The 17,440-nt window shown below is 45.3% G+C and overlaps 1 protein-coding gene across 3 annotated transcripts in view; it reads left to right on the top strand.

Annotated features, from left to right (window-relative positions):
• FARP1 (FERM, ARH/RhoGEF and pleckstrin domain protein 1) overlaps positions 1–17,440 on the top strand; it is a 390,990-nt gene that overhangs the window by 259,973 nt on the left and 113,577 nt on the right. For all 3 annotated transcript variants that reach the window (XM_032771474.2, XM_032771475.2, XM_032771473.2), the window contains exons 4-5: positions 784–826; positions 2,094–2,172. In XM_032771474.2, coding sequence (XP_032627365.1) covers positions 784–826; positions 2,094–2,172 — 122 coding nt within the window. The remainder of the gene's footprint in view (positions 1–783; positions 827–2,093; positions 2,173–17,440) is intronic.

Below are 17,440 nucleotides of genomic sequence, written 5' to 3'. Positions count from 1 at the left end.
AGTTCCATCCACACATTCATGAGACATCTCTTGGTCCAGAACACCTCCTGCGTCCTCACACCCTCCTCCTCTCTAAGTACTGGTTGTCAGTCACCACCAACAGAATACTCTCAGGGACTAGGCAGCACTCGAAGAAGAAAGAAAAGTTACTTACCTTGTAGTAACTGGAGTTCTTCAAGGTGTGTGGTCTCTACTTGTATTCCACTACCCACCCTCTTCCCCTCTGCTTCAGATCGTGATCTGATTTGTAGTAAAGAAGGAAGTGGTGAGGCGGTCAATCCGCCGCACCCCTTATGCCCTCGATGCAGCGCATAAGGAGAGCTGGGGCGCAGGCATGGGCCAACAGACTCTGCTTGCCAGAATTCTCCAGTCTCAGGTGCATGGAGCACATGCGTACCCCCCAGGGGACTACATGTAGGGACCACACATCTCAAAGAACTCCAGTTACGGTAAGGTGAGGAACTTCCTTTTATTGACTGCCCCGACACTGTGACACAGTTTCACTTTAATTATGTTAAAATCTGGGATAAATGAGGGAGAAATATACCCCATAATCTGTGGAAGATACTGTTTTGCTCTATTTCTGAATATATATTGTTTCTAAGGATGAGGCACGGTGGCAGCACATTAGGTATCTAATTCCTTGTGACAAAGAATTAATTATATGGAGGAAGAAAAGCCTTTGTGGATAACTTTGAGAGTGTAAGCAGTCTGGAAAAATAAGTCATATATGAATAACTTAGTACAATGGAGAATACTACTATGCTTTCTTTCATTTTTTAGGTGTGGCTGGACCTTTTGAAACCTATTATGAAACAGATTAGAAGTAAGTGCTTTCTTTGTCATTTACTGTATCAGTCCAAAATAGTTGAATTAGATCAACGGTTCTTAAACTGTCAGGACCCCAAAGTGGGCCGCAACCCTGTTTTAATGGGGTCACCAGGGTTGGTTTAGACTTGCTGGGGCCTGGGACTGAAGCCGAAGCCTGAACACCACCGCCCGAGGGCTTCGGCTTTGTCCATGGGTGCCGGAGCTCAGGTAACAAGCCCTCCTCCCAGGTCGCAAGGCTGGAGCTTTGGCCCCTCAACCTGGGGTGGTGGAGCTGGGGCAGGCTCAGACTTCAGTGCCCCTCCTGGGGTTGTGTAGTAATTTTTATTATCAGAAGGGGGTGCGATGCAATGAAGTTTGTGAACCCCTCAATTAGATGAAAGGGGTTCTCTCAATTAGAACATTAACTTCATATTTTGTTTGGATTTTTTTGCCATCAGATTATAGGTGTACATAGGTATACGTATTGTGTGCTATTAAATTATATTCACAGTGATATTTTAAAATCAAACAGTCTGATAATTAAAATTCATCTTTGGTAGCCAACCAATACTTCGTTTAATACCTAATGTTTATACACTCACACAACACACCTTTGGTCAGTGTTAGAGTTTATTACAACAGTGAGGAAAGAATGCAATTTAAATGTTACCAATTTACATTTATATATAGGCTGCTCAAGTTATTGATCATATCTCTTTGATATTGAGCATACTGAGTCAATTTCTACCGAATAATGATGATGTTTCTGTATGTAAAGTGTTTTACTTTTGTTGTTTCTGGTTTTAAACTAAACTTTATGTTGTTAAACACATGGAGGGTTTATTCCAAAGCCCATTGAAGGGGCCCAGCAGTGGGAGATTTTAGAAAGTTGTTTCAAATAATGGAGGTAACAGCTTTATTGATAGTGGCAGCAAGGTGGGACACAAGGATGTGGAGACAGGAATATATGATGAAAAAAAGAAAGGGATTAACAGAAACAGTAGTTTGCTTAAGGGTGCAAAATTGTCTGCAATGTTCAGGGTGGGGGGAAAAAAGAGGGAATGAAAGAGAAGGGAGTAGAGAAGAAGACATTAGTGGGAAGGTGTTAGGCTTCCTTTTATGATCTATTAAACAGAGGTTATTAACTAATCTGAGGAATGTCAAAAATACTAGCAGGAGACACAGACTAATATGCATTATTTTAGACTTAATAGTCTATTTCTGTATGAGAATGTGCAGACTATTTCAAATGTTTCATGAATTTTCCTTGGTCTTTTTGCTAGGGCCTAAGCATGTTGTCGTAAAATTTGTGGTGAAATTCTTTCCACCAGATCATGCTCAGCTGCAAGAAGAGCTGACAAGGTTAGTGATTCTGTAATTCTGTTTTTTAATTCCTTAATGGATAGGAGTGGGGAGGAAAGTGGGAAGCACCAGCAGATGAGGTCAAAGGGTCTGTCTGAGTATCCCTTCCATTACCTCTCCTCCCCGTGGGATGTAATTCATTGGAGCTCGTCATGCTAAGGAGCACCAGGGAGATGTGATCCAGGAGCCCACCATTTCTTAATAAGCCTCAGAGGAAAGACAATACAGCAGGAGGTTTCCAGAAGCAGCAGTGAGATAAGGGAACTAGCCAAACTCCCTTAACTTTCATCTCCAGTGGACCTGAACAATGGAGGAACTTGGCTCCCCTGAAAACTCCTTTCTGCTTGGCACCATAACCCAACCATCTGGGAGAAGATAGCTCTGCCTGAGGCTACCGGGTGCAGCGCCTGGACCACACGTTCACATAGTCCTTATGAACTCATAAGATTCACAAAAATGATTTTATGACGGGGGGGGGGGACCTGTGAGGGAGCGGAGCGAGTAGGATGAGGTATAAGAGGAAACAAGGGAGAAAACATATATCTACTGCAGCTAAATTGTGTACTTAGATATGTGCTTAAGTTTTGATTCTCATTAAGGTGGCGATTTAAACTTCATTCAGTTTGTGAAGGAATACACACTAGCTCATTTCTTCTGTCAGAAAAAGAGTAGTATTCCTGTGTGTGTGTGTGGTGGACATGAGGGTCAGAATGTGGGGCACATGTGACTAGAGCTGGTGAACATTTTTTGTTCAGAAAGTTTTTCAGGCTGAAAATTGTGGTTTAATCAAAACCAAAATTTGTCATGGGAACATATTAGGGGTGTCAATTAATCGCAGTTAACTCATGCAATTAACTCAAAGAAAATTGTGATTTAAAAAATTAATCATGATTAATCGCAGTTTTAATGGCACTGTTAAACAATAGAATACCAATTGAAATTTATTAAATATTTTGGATATTTTTCTACATTTTCAGATATATTGTATTCTGTATTGTAATTGAAATCAAAGTATATATTTTTATTACAAATATTTGCACTGTAAGAATGATAAACAAAAGAAATAGTATTTTTCAGTTCACCTCGTACAAGTACTGTAGTGCAATCTCTTTTTCATGGACGTGTAATTTCCAAATGTAGAATTTTTTTTTGTTATGTACCTGCACTCAAAACCAAAACAATGTAAAACTTCAGAACCTACAAGTCCACTCAGTCCTACTTCTTGTTCAGCCAATCACTAAGACAGACAAGTTTGTTACATTTATAGGAGATAATGCTGCCCTCTTATTTACAATGTCACCAGAACGTGAGAACAGGCATTTGCATGGCACTTTTGTAGCTGGCTTTGCAAGGTATTTACATGCCTGATATGCTAATATTCTTATGCCCCTTCGTGCTTCGGTCACCATTCCAGAGGACATGCTTCCACGCTGATGACACGCGTTAAAAAAAAAATGCGTTAATTAGATTTGTGACTGAACTCCTTGGGGGAGAATTATGTCTCTTACCCGAATTCTGCCATTTATTTCATGTTACAGTAGTCTTGAATGATGACCCAGCACATGTTCATTTTAAGAACACTTTCACTGCAGATTTTACAAAACACAAAGAAGGTACCAATGTGAGATTTCTAAAGTTAGCTACAGCATTCAACCCAAGTTTTAAGAATCTGAAGTGCCATCCAAAATTTGAGAGAAATGAGGTGTGGAGAAGTCTTTCAGAAGTCTTAAAAGAGCAACACTCCGATGCGGAAACTACAGAACCCGAATCACCAGAAAAGAAAATCAACCTCTACTGGTGGCATCTGACTCAGATAATGAAAATGACCATGCATCAGTCCACTCTGCTTTGGATTGTTATCGAGCAGAACCTGTCATCAGCATGGAGGCATGTCTTCTGGAATGGTGGTTGAAGCATGAAGGGACATATGAATATTTAGCGCACCTGGCACGTAAATATCTTGCGATGCTGGCTACAACAGTGCCATGAAAATGCCTGTTTTCACTGTCAGGTGACATTATAAACAAGAAATGGGCAGCATTATCTCCTGCAAATGTAAACAAACTTATTTGTCTGTCGGATTGACTGAAGAAGAAGTAGGACTGAGTGGACTTGCAGGCTCTAAAATTTTATATTGTTTTGTTTTTGAATGCAGGTTTTTTTGTACATAATTCTACATTTGTAAGTTCAACTTTCATGATAAAGAGATTGTACTACAGTACTAGTATTAGGTGAATTGCAAAATACTATTTCTTTGGGGGTTTTTTTACAGTGCAAATACTTGTAATCAAAAATATAAAGTGAACAATATACACCTTGTATTCTGTGTTGTAATTGAAATAAATATATTTGAAAATGTAGTAAACATCAAAAAATATTTTAATAAATGGTATTCTATTATTGTTTAACAGTGTGAGTAATCTCTGCAGGATGGTATCTCCACCTTCTCCTCTTTGGCCATTTTGTGAATCTTACCCTTCATTTCCTTTGATTTTATTTAAAAAATGGCCTGGATTAATCACGATGAAAAAATTAATTTCTATGGCAAAGGCCATGACACGTTTTCTTTCATTTCAGTCAAAAATATTTTTTGGTTTCAACATTTCTGATTTTCAGATTTTTCAGAATATTTTTGTTCTACAACATGTTGATATTTCAGCTCTCTGCTCTGATCCAGAACAGAAACTAATTTTGAAATGTTGAAATTTCCCCTGGGCTGAAAATCCTGTTTTCCAAAAGTTTCCCTCCTATCTGTGTAATCTCCTTTATAAAGTCCATCCTCACCTTGGTGTTCCTCTGCATTTATTCCTGACTTTTTATTTTGGTAAGTGAGCCACGGAGCAGAAAAAAAAATATTAATCCCTTTTCCTGGCCTGGAAATTGAAAAAAAACTCAGTGTTTATTTGAAAGGCAGGCTAAAAAATATTAGAGGACAGGACTAAATGAAAACTCCTAAGACTGTGTGACTAGCAGAGAATTTCCCAGCTCTGAATATATCAAACTGAATATTCTGTAGCTTAGTACGTGTACTGTAAATAAATTTTAGTTTCTCTTTCCGCACTAAAGACATGGTTCTGAATCCTGATTACTTTTTTTTTTCTGTTGATTGGTTGATTGATTGATTTTTTAAATTTGCAGGTTAAGAATCTTGTATGTGAATGTTAAAGCATATGTGTGGAATAGTTTGCCTGGCTGTAAAAATAATTGCAATGTCAGACTATGGCTATCTTTTAATGGGTTTCATCATTGCCAGAAAAGGAGAGGACCTAGTATTGGTTTTAAAAGGAAATTGATGTACACCTAGAATACATCATTTTTACGTATTCTGTCTACCATGTTTACACAGTCCTAAAATCTAGTGGCCATAATGACACAACTCTAATTAAGATTAGCTACCATGTGATGTACAGTATATTCAGTTAGGCTAGAAAAGCTAATTTGCCATTCTCTCTAGCTGTGCTTCTGTCTGTCTTCTTCCCTTTCTCCCCTGGTAGACTGCTCCAAAAGGAGACCCCACTAAAATCCAGGCTAAGTAGACAATATTGCAGTCCTAGGTTTATGGATTATACTGTAGAGTTTGTATTAGGGATTAATCTATTTGTAGTTTTCCTCTGTGCTGTGTGTATAATTTGTGTATTTCTAAGTAGTCTGCAATAGTCAAACCAAACCAGCATGATTGTTATGCCAGTGCTGATTAATGTCTGTTTTTCTACACCCTCACCTGGAGCTACTACTTTGCTTTCTTCTGACAATACATTATTACTGGTGAATTTTCTCATGAGAAAATTCTTCTGCATGATCTGAAGTAAAGCTGCTCTGAAATATCTACATATTAAAATCCAATGACAGCTACTAGTTGAGGGGGAGGGATGGCTCAGTGACTTGAGCATTGGCCTGCTAAACTCAGGGTTGTCAGTTCAATCCTTGAGGGGGCCATTTAGGGATCTGGGGCAAAAATCTGCCTGGGGACTGGGCCTGCTTTGAGCAGGGGATTGGACTAGATGACCTCCTGAGGTCCCTTCCAACCCTGATATTCCATGATAATAAGTTGAGGCCAGTTACCTGGTAATTTAGTGTTGATTTTGTGTGGTACTACTGTCCTAGTGGGAACTGGCGTCACCATGCTATCAAAAGGCTCCTATATATATATATATATATATATATATATATACACACACCAGTAAGCAAGATTTAAAAAAATAAAATTAAATCATACAAAATGATCTAGCTTTCCTAAAGAAGCACCCCATAGTGTGTTCTTTGGTCCAGATGTGTAATCCACGTGTTTGCATGTGTGAAGAGGGGAGAGAAGAGACACTTCAGCAAGAACGTAAACATCTTTAGTTTTATAGCTGTTACGACCCAAAACCAGTCCATGGTTTGTCTTGTGCACAGCTATGATATATCACAAGTCCACTGTAATCGCTTTCAGCCTACCTCCCTTTCTATTATGATTAATCCTTGTTTGCTTTGTAACATCCTCTGATCATCATCTTATTAAATAGTGAGTTTTTTAATTCTACTCTCCTGAGAATGTGCAAGGCTATAACCACAAAGCACAAAATAGCACTTGTTGTTATTATATATTATTACCAGCTTTTGTCTGAGCTAGTTCACAGTAAGTGCCATCCTACCTAGAACCTTGCAAGCAAAACATACTATTTGAAACAAACAAACAAAATATGTGGATGCAGCATTAACATGGCATGGTTAAAATCATACTGCATTATCAAAATATATGCAGTTAATTTGGTGATTCTGTTTCAGAGGAAAGAAAGCTGCCATCAAGTTGCACCCTTCTTCAATGTACAATAAATTTTACAGTGGTGCTTCTATGGAGTGCTCATTCTTACAGCTCGGTGAAATTTTTCAGAGAAATACGTTATTCTTCTTCGAGTGCTGTCCCTGTGGGTGCTCCACTCTAGGTGACGGCGCGTCCCGGCGCTGTCGATCAGAGATTTTCGGTAGCAGTGCCTGGTTGGGGCGCACGCACCCAGATGGTATCTCCCGTCTAGTTGGAATCTTCCTGAGTGCGTGCGCCCCACACCCCCCTCAGTTCCTTCTCTTCTACACCGTCCTCGCTGACGACGGGACTCGGGGCAAGTGCTACCTCTCTCCCTGGTCCTCATAGGAAACGTAACAAAAAATTTAGAGATAATTATTAATTACTTCCTATTGTTTCCCTCTTTAGTATAGTTACATTGTTAGTTATTTGTTAAAAAAAAAAACAAACAAAAAAAAAAACCTCAGGCTTGTCTCCCATTGAGACACTCTCCTCGGCCATCTCTACTCACAATGCAGGACCTTCAGGTTCAAAAGTGCATTCTTGTCAGGACTCCATGCCTGCTCAATGGCCACTCTCAGTGTGTGAAGTGCCTAGGCGACACCCACGTCCCAGCGAAGTGCCTTCACTGCGCGAGCCTTAAATCAAGAACTCGACGTGACAGGGATCTGCACCTCAAGATCATTATGAGGAGAATCCCTGCACCGCTGTTGGAGACGGGAAAGGTGACCTGTCCTACACGCTCCCAGCCAAATCTGCAACCGGTGGGGAGTATTGCTTCACCCTCCCTGGAGTGGAGGCAAGAAGCTAAGCAGCCTCTCAAAACAAGATGCTAACAAGGGTAGAGGGCTCCGGCGAGATCCTACCCTTGGCTGACAGCAGGAAAGACAGCTGCTCAGCCTTCAAATGCTCAGCACCACTCTGACGGAGCTTAGAGCAGGGACCAAAGCTCCCCAGGCATATCGGTGGAAGGCACCCGTTGATTCGGTCCCTCCGCACCGCAAACGACTGCGGCGCGGACAACTTACTCCTCTTCGGCACCGAGAGGGGCTACAGCACCGGCACCACGTTCCTCCTTCGGCACCGGCAACGGCCGCGGTGCCGGCAGCGCGTTCGGCTCCGACAGGCAGAAACAGCCGCGGGAGCTTACAAACCGGTCAATTTCAGTGCTAAAAGCGGCCGCGGTCCCGCCAGCGCGCTCTGCCTCAGCGACGAAAATAGCTGCGGTGCCGACAGCGCGATCAGCCTCGGCACCGCGAAGAGGGTCGGCACCCAGCCACTCTCTGCCCGCGCACCACAACAGACCCCCTGCAGGGCACCTCCAGGCTCGACACAGCAGGACACTCTCTGCCACTCTCTCCTAGTAAAGAACTAGAGCAGAGAGCAGGCTTAGATCAGCCTAGAGAGAGCAGGAACAACAGCTTCTCACACAAAGTGACCTTCTAGTGCCACCTGAGCCTCACTCTCCACTCCTAGACACAGAGGACTCCTTTCTTGACCTGCCACTTTCTCCACCTGACCCACCTTTCACCGACGGTGACCTTGAGCTACAGCAGCAGCAGAGTTCTCCCTCCTGCTTCTGTTCCACAGGCACCTTTACCACCTCAGGTCACGGCTCAAGCCAGCAGCCTCAGTTTCCCTACGTTGCCCCCCCGTGGGCGATACCTGGGTTCTCCTACCCTATGCCTTGGCCTCAGTGGTACCCGTGGCAGAATCCTCCTACCAATCATCTTCCTTCGGTGCCTCAATCTCCTGCTCCATCCACTTCCAGGGTGCCTGAGCCCCTCCAGAGTCTGGGAGCTATGCACCATATCCTGACTCGCCTAACCCTAACTCTCCATTAGTCTCAGATGAAGCCATCCTCCCTCCACCTCCACAGCCGTGGGACGACTGCAAACAATTTCAAGAACTTTTCAGGAGAGTTGCACTCAGTCAGGATATCCCTTAGAAGAGGTTCAGGAGAGTCAGCACAAACTCCTCAAAATTCTTCAACCATCTGCGCCCTCGAAAATCGCGCTCCCTATAAATGACGCACTCATGGAGCCAGCCGACACCCTCTGGCAAACCCCAGCTTCTCTAGTACCAACTTGTAAGAAGATCGAACGTAAAATACTACGTTCCTGCAAAGGACGCAGACTTCCTCTTTTTCTCATCCAGCACCGAACTCTCTTGTCATTGATGCAGTGACACAGCGAACTAAACAGTCACAATATCGACCAACTCCACAAGACAAGGACCTTAGACGCCTTGATGTCCTGGGCCGCAAGGTTTATACGTCCTCTACTCTACAATTCAGGATTGCTAACTATTCTGCTCTCCTCGCCAGCTATGATTTTGATAATTATAATAAGCTTCTCGAATTTGCCTCATACATCCCAGAGGACAGAAGAGCAGACTTCAACTCAATCCTGTCTGAGGGACAATTGATCTCCAGAACGGCTCTACAAGCGTCCTTAGACACAGCGGACACGCAGCCCGTACCACTGCGACTGCTGTGGTTATGCGCAGATCATCATGGCTCTCTGCGTCAGGCATTCCTAAAGAGCTCCAAACCAAAGTGGAGGACCTCCCATTTGATAAGGACAAACTCTTTTCGGAGAAAACTGATGAACTCCTCCACACCATGAAAGATTCGAGAGCGACACTGCACACCCTGGGCATTCACCCACCACCTCCCAGGAGACAACGATACCAACCATACCAGAGACCACGCACACATCAGTACTATCGCCCTCAACCCAGACCATATGACACAACTAGGAATCATACTGGACCTCCCAAACGCAGACAAAATCAAAATCAGGCCACCACCTTCCGTCCACCAGGCAATAAACAACAGTTTTGAAGCTTTGGTCGAGGGTCTGTACGACCACCCCTTGATCCCAACACTTACTTGTCCATTTGGCCACCGCCTCCAGTATTTCCAACATGCTTGGCAACGGATTACACAGGACCGTTGGGTCCTCGAAATAGTTCAGACCAGCTATTCCATCCCGTTCATATCCTACCCTCCTACCCTTTCCCCATCCCCGTCCCTCTTCAGGGACTCCTCTCATGAGCAGTTATTCGCGCAGAAGTGCACACCTCCTGAAACTTGGCGCAGTGGAACCTGTGCCAGCACAACATCAAGGGACAGGGTTCTACTCCCATTACTTTCTAATGCAGGAGAAAACCGGGGGATGGAGGCCTATACTAGACCTACGCCGACTGAACAAATTTGTGAGGACACGAAGATTCAAGATGGTCACACTGGGCACAATAATACCTGCACTGGATCAAGGGGACTGGTTTACAGCCTTCGACCTACAAGAGGCTTATTTCTATATATCAATACATCCAGCTCACCGACGCTTCCTACGATTCACAATCGGTCAGGATCATTTCCAGTACAGAGTTCTCCCTTTCGGACTCTCTGCAGCTCCAAGAGTTTTTTCCAAGACCCTAGCCGTGGTCGTGGCTCATCTCCGCAAACACGGGGTCACACTTTTCCCCTACCTGGACGATTGCCTCATCAGGGGCGACTCCTATGGCGAGACATTTCAAGCCACGCGCCTCACCATCTCCGTGTTTCACAGCCTAGGCCTCCAAATAAACATTCAAAAATCTACCCTGATACCTACGCAACAGATCGAATTCATTGGAGCTCATCTCGACTCAACCCAGAGCAGGGCCTCGCTCCCATACAGCAGATTCCTTGCTATCACGCGGCTCATACGTACGCTTTCTATCCGTCCCAGGACGCAAGCAAGAACCTGCCTACAGCTCCTTGGTCACATGGCAGCTACCACCTTCGTGGTTCAACACGCCAGGCTACACATGAGATGCCTCCAGGGCTGGCTCAACTCCAGTTTCAAACCCAGCAGACATCACTTAGGGATGCTGCTAACTCCTCCAGCTCACGTTATAACTTCCCTACACTGGTGGACAAGTCCAGAAAACCTCTGCACAGGGGTTCCCTTCCAACAACGATCCCCAACGCTCATGCTCACCACGGACGCTTCCCTGATCGGTTGGGGAGCACATCTAGGGTACCACAGGGCACAAGGCCGGTGGTACTGCAATCAAGAGACACATCTACACATAAACTCTCTTCTAGAGAGTCAGAGCAGTGAGGAAGAGCATGCCTTTCACTGATTTCTTCCCTATAAAGAACGAGAAATACTGCGAGTCTAACAGACAACATAGCATGTATGTATGGCAAAACATGACAAGGAGGAGCCCGCGATCACCAGTCGCCTCGTGCATGGAAGCCATGCGCTATGGAATTGGTGCATACGAACATGACATACAGATTCATCGCTTCCTACCTACCAGGCTGTCAACACAGCGACTGCCGACGCACTCAGCAGACACTTCTCGATGGAACACGAATGGGAACTGCACCCCGCATAACCAACAGCTCTTCTCCACTGGGGCATGCCATCCATAGATTTTTTGCCACGAATTCGAACCGGAAATGCCCTCTGTTTTGCTCCGGGCGGACTCAGGACTGCATCCTTAGGTGACGCATTCTCATCCATGGAACAACTGCCTCCTGTATGCCTTCCCACCTATCCCTCTAACACATAGGGTTCTTCGGAAGATTGCGGACGACAAGGCCGGTCATCCTTATTGCCCCAGCTTGCCAAGACAGACGTGGTACCCATACCTTCTCTGCATGTCTCTCCGTCACATGGGCTCTCCCAACAGACCAGACTCCTTTATCAGGACAACGACGAGTCCTTCACCCCCAGCTCCAAAAAGCACCACCTCACAGCCTGTTCTTCATGGTTCCAACACCGAGAACTAGCCTGTTCTGAGCAGTCCAACATGTCCTCTTGCACAGTAGGAGGACTCCACTCGTAAACCTACTTAGAAGTGGAGACGTTTCGCTATTCGGTGCCCGCATACATTTAGCACCCATATGTGACCCTCCCTAAATGTTAGATACACTCCTGAACAATAACACAGATGACTCTCAATCAGCTCCATCAAAGTGCACTGGCAGCGCTTACCACCTTCTCATGACCTATTGGATGGGTCTCACTCTTTAGCGCCCCACATTAAACGCTTTCTCGCTGGCCTGCAAAATCTCTACCCTGAAATTACACACAAGTGGCTAATGAATCTTACCTTGACTTCATGCGCCTCATGAAACCTCCATTTGAGCCGCTGGCTACCTCTTCTCACCCATATGTCCATGAAGGTGCGTTCCAGAGCATATAACATCAGCGAGGAGAGTTAGTGAAATGACTGCCCTCATGGCCACCTCCCTACATCGCTTCTCCAGAGATAAAGTAACCTTGTGAGACGACATCCTAATATTTCTTCCTAAGGTGGTGTCAACCTTCCACTCAACCAACCTATAACTTACCTACCTTGTATCCCAAACCTCACAAAACTCCGCAGGACGCAACCCTGCATACGCTCGATGTGAGGAGAGCAATGCCTTTATTTAGAACGGACTAAACATTTTGCAAGTACCACGACTCTTCGTTTCATTGCTGAAGATCAAAGGGCACGCTATCTCTAACAACGTCTATCCAATGTGGATCTCTGACTGCATCAGATCCTGTTCCCGTGCAGAACATCTTCAACGCCCGATAACATTAGAACCCATTCCACTAGAGCCATGTCTAGCTTCCATTCCTTCTTACACATGTCCCATTCCGGATATCTGTAGAGCGTCTACATGGTCATCTGAAACACGTTTGCAAACACTATGCTCGCACGCAAGATACCACGGCAGACGCAATGTAGCAATACAGTCATATCTTCAGTACTCCCTGCCTAGTCTCCCAAAGTCCACCAACTCTTAGTGGGTACTGCTACACATTCCCTAGAGTGGAGCACCACAGGGACAGACACTCGAAGAAGAAGAGAAAGTTACTGGTCACACTCTTGCAGGTTAACTTGAGGTTCTTACGAGAGGTTTCGCTGTGGGTGCTCACTCCCTGCCCTCCTCCCCTCTACTTTGGAGTACTAGTATGATGCTCCACGGTAGAGAAGGAACTGAGGGGGGTGTGGGGCGCACGCACTCAGGAAGATTCCAACTAGACGGGAGATACCATCTGGGTGCATGCGCCCCAACCAGGCACTGCTACCGAAAATCTCCGATTGACAGCGCCGGGACGCACCGTCACCTAGAGTGGAGCACCCACAGGGACACACATCTCGAAGAACCACAGTTACTGCAAGGTGAGTAACTTTCTCTTTGCCAAAAATGCAGTTTGTCTGCCCTGAACTACTCACAAATTTGAATAGTTTTTAATAATTTCCCCCATTGCTTAGACTGGGTGGTGGTGCCTTTGTTTATTGTCATTAGCTCAGTCGTTAGGGCACACTGTGATGTGAGAAACCTGTGTTTAGTTCATCACTCTGCTGTATAACCTATATTGTAGTGATTAGGGCATTCACTTCTGTGCAGTTCCCCCTTCTGCCTGGTGTGGTGAAGGAATCTGAACGTGAATCTCCCACATTGTATGAGTGCCCTGACTGCTGGGAGAAGCCACGGCCCCGCACCTGCCAGTGACAGAGAGCACCGGCGCCCGCAGCCTTGGAGTTCTTTGTCCCCGGCAGGTGCTGGGCTGCAGCTCCTCTTGAAGCCGGAGAGAAGCCGCGGGGACAGAGTACCAGCGCCCGCAGCCTTGGAGTTCTCTGTCCCCGGCAGGTGCGGGGCCAAGGCTCCTCTTGAAGCCAGAGAGAAGCTGCGGCCCTGTGCCTGCCGGGGACTGAGAGCACCGGTGCCCGCAGCCTCAGAGTTCTCTGTCCCTGGCAGGCACGGGGCCGTGGCTTCTCTCCCCTGCTGGGCACTAGGCGGCGCACCTCAGTGCACCGTGTTGGAGACCACTGACTTAAACTGACTGGCTTGAAACCCCTCTATACTGTGACCCCGTATTTATCGCGACGGAATTTTTTGGATCCCAAACATCGCATTATAGCGGGGTTTCACTGTATTTCAAAATTTGTGGAGACAAGAAATAGAGATTTTAAGTGAAATATTCTTGATCATATTTGCTGTTTGACTAGTAATCTGTGATCAGAGAGGCGAGGAATGTAGACTAAAATGTTCTTTAATTTTTTTAAAAGAAAGCACAAACAACTGCATTATAAAAGATTTAAAAATGTCAATTTTCCAAACATTTTCTGGGGATTTTGATGCAGGAATCTCTGATGTTAATACTAGTCCTGTGGATAACTCTGTATCCCTGCTTGTTGCTTTTAAAATGTGTCCGTAAGGATCAGGTTTAAACCCACTAGACCAAAGAGATGCATAATGAAGGAAAAATTAGGCAATATCTGATCCTGATTCTGCAAGCCTTCTGTGTTCGGAACTCCCATGGAAATCTGTGAGATTTCCATGCCTGGAGGTCTGACAGGATCACATCCGCTAACTATACTGACTTTTTATCTTCTTGTGTGGCAGTATTACCCAGTTGCTCATTGTGCCATTGTATGGATGAAATTATTATATGTGCATCCTTCAGAGGAGACCCTTGAGAGGAAGGATTGTCAGGGTGTTGTCCTGGGATGTAAGAGACCCTGATTCAGTTCCCTGCTCTGTCAAAGACTTCCTTTGTGAACTTGGGCAAGTTACTTAGTCTCTATGTGCCTCACTTCCCTTTCTGTAAACAGGGATAATAATTCTTCCCTAACTTGCACAGGTGTTGTGAGAACAACATTCAAGATTGTGAGGTGATCAGATACCATAGCTAGATAGAGATGTTTAATCAGGGTCTCACTCCTCATTGTCTGGCTATGCCAGAAGGAGGACAGGAAACACTGGATGTGGTTTAAGTAGGCCACAACTTTATCCCTACATGTCAGGGAGGCCCCGGCGGATAAAAGTGCTTAGGGGGTAAGTCCATAATCATTTACATATACCTGAGGGAATGGTGCTTTCAGCCCTTCCCCTGCACCCATTCTAGTTCCCAGCCAAACTGCTGCTGGGATCTCACCACCCCCACATTTAAATGAGGATTAAGTCATAGGAGCCCCTAACTCTCCCCCCCTTTCCTTCTCCCCCCGCCCCCAGTTTTTCTCCTTTAAAGGATACATCCTTTAAATCCTTTCCCAATCCATTTTATCTGATCACCATTTCCTTTCTCTGTGGAGTATCTCCACTGGACAGTCATGACAAAGAGGTGCCAGCGGTCAGCTTGGCTGCCTTCCCCTGCACACCTGGATTCCCAGACATCTCTTAACACCCCCAAAAGTGTCAGCTCCCAAGTCTGACAGTAAATTCCCATGCTCCCTGAATAATTCTGGTGCCCCCCTGTGCAATGTATGAATGTGGCTACCTCCCTCTTCACATGCTTCCTAGCCTTGCCAACCTAAGGGGGCTTCACAGTTCCCTGCCACACTCTGTTGCAATGAGTCTGACAAAATAATTTTTATTCCTTGGAAAAGTTCCAGGATCTGTCCCAAGTCCTGCTTAGCTCTGATCATTATGTCCACCCTTTTACATGTTCCCAGATGATTTTCTCTGAGGTGACCCACATCCTTTTTATTAGCAAACTCCTTTCCTCAAATGACCATTGCAACCGAAATGGGGAAAAAATTCCAGAAATGTTTTATTCTGCACTACCCCTTTTTGTATCCAGGCAGAGGGGCATTGCTGGACGCACCACCTGCCTGAGTAATACCCCCAAACCTGTACCTCCGGAAGCATCCAAGTAGATCTGTAAATCAGCCATGAATATCAATTCCTCCCTCCACAGAGACACTCCATTAAAATTAAACTGTTCCAACATCCCCAAATTTGCCTTCATCTCTCTAGTAAATCTTATTAAATGGTGAGGTCTGGCTATGCCTGTGGTGACTGTTGCAAGTCAGGCACAGAATGTCTGCCCCGCAAAGTGAAGATACCTTTCCTACGCAAGCCCTCAGGAGCTCCTAAAGCTTATTCTGAGGTGGGAGTCATATATCCACTAGAGTGTCTAGCTCAATCCCCAGGTAGGTCAACGTAGTGGGTGACCCTCTGTTTTTAACTTCTCTAAGGGTACCCCCAGTTTTTTAGGCAGGGCCTGAAAGGTGTCCGTCAGACTAATACACTCATCTAAAGTCACTCTGCCTGCAAACAATAGTAATGTACTACCTGCTGTAAATCTGCTTCCCGCATCACTGCCCTATGCCAAACAGGATATTGTACATCCCTTGGGTACAACTTTCTCAAAATAGAATTGTCTTTTGAAAGAGAAATCCAAAAAATTCAAGTCAGAAGGATGCAGTGGTGGAAAATCAGACTTGATATCACACTTGACCATCAGTGCCCCAGGCCATAAGCCCTAACCATGTGCACAGCCTCATCAACAGAGGAATAGCCAACAGAACACAAGGCTGGGTCTGTTCCATTGTTAACTGAGCTACCCCATGCATATCACAGGTGATGAATTAAGTGATAATCACCCGGAGCTTTCTTAGGCACCAACCCTAAGGGAGAAACACACAAGTTCTGTATAGGCAGATGATTGAATGCTCCTGCCTATTCTCCTTTAACTCTTGTATAATCTTTTTCTTTACAATATAACCCACTCCCACTAAGGACTTCAAATTTTTGGACATCACATTACTACTTTCCCTCATAAAGGGGATCCTAAGCAGTAAACCCATTCAATAAATATGCTCCATCCATCTTATTAGGGAAATCTCAATAGAGTACCCTTAACACCTCCAGTTTACCTGGAGGTGGTGCTCTTGTACAAATCAGGGCTGCCCGGGGGGTGGGGGGGCAAGTGGGGCAATTTGCCCCAGACCCCACAGGGGCCCCCACGAGAATATAGTATTCTATAGTATTGCAACTTTTTTTTTATGGAAGGGGCCCCCAAAATTGCTTTGCCCTAGAGCCCCTGAATCCTCTGGGTGGCCCTGGTACAAATCCCTATTTTCAACTTCCCTGCCACACCCTTTCCTGTGCCTTGGGCTCCATACCCTGAGCCTGCCCACAGGGGTCTGTGGGCAGCAGGTGACTTGGCTCCCATTCTGTTTCTTCACTGTGGCCTTCTCATACTGTTGTGGCAACTGTGGGCTGCATGGGCCCCAAAGTGCATTTCATAAGCCTGAATTTGCAGATGCAATGAAAACAACTGCTTTCATTAAATGCCTAGCAGATGTGATTATGAACCTCAGGCATCTGGCAGGCTTGCTGCAGAATGAACAGGCCATTGTTAGTGTGGAAACCAGGCCCTCATAGTGTCATCCACTCTACCACGGCATATAATGCGGCATGTCCCATCAGATCCTGGTTTGTTTCCACATTCAATCTAAACAGTTGGTCATAGTGAAACCAAGCCATGACCCCAAACGTGTTACGTGCCCGTCTGATTATATGCATCTATTTGAACAATGCTGGGCTTCTGTCTGAATAGGCCTCTGCAGTACTGCCAGCATAGATCAGAAAGGCAGCTTCCCAATTTTCCCATGCTCTAACCACCCTGACCACTTGGCTATCTCATTGCCCTGCTTGCTCTGCCCTGGTTTACTGCCTGTCAGCACCTCCCTGGGCAA

The sequence above is a fragment of the Chelonoidis abingdonii genome, chromosome 1, assembly GCF_003597395.2.
Source record: "Chelonoidis abingdonii isolate Lonesome George chromosome 1, CheloAbing_2.0, whole genome shotgun sequence".
Taxonomy (NCBI): domain Eukaryota; kingdom Metazoa; phylum Chordata; order Testudines; family Testudinidae; genus Chelonoidis; species Chelonoidis abingdonii.
Note: the sequence above shows the minus strand (reverse complement) of the source record. Positions and strands in the feature narration are given on the sequence as shown.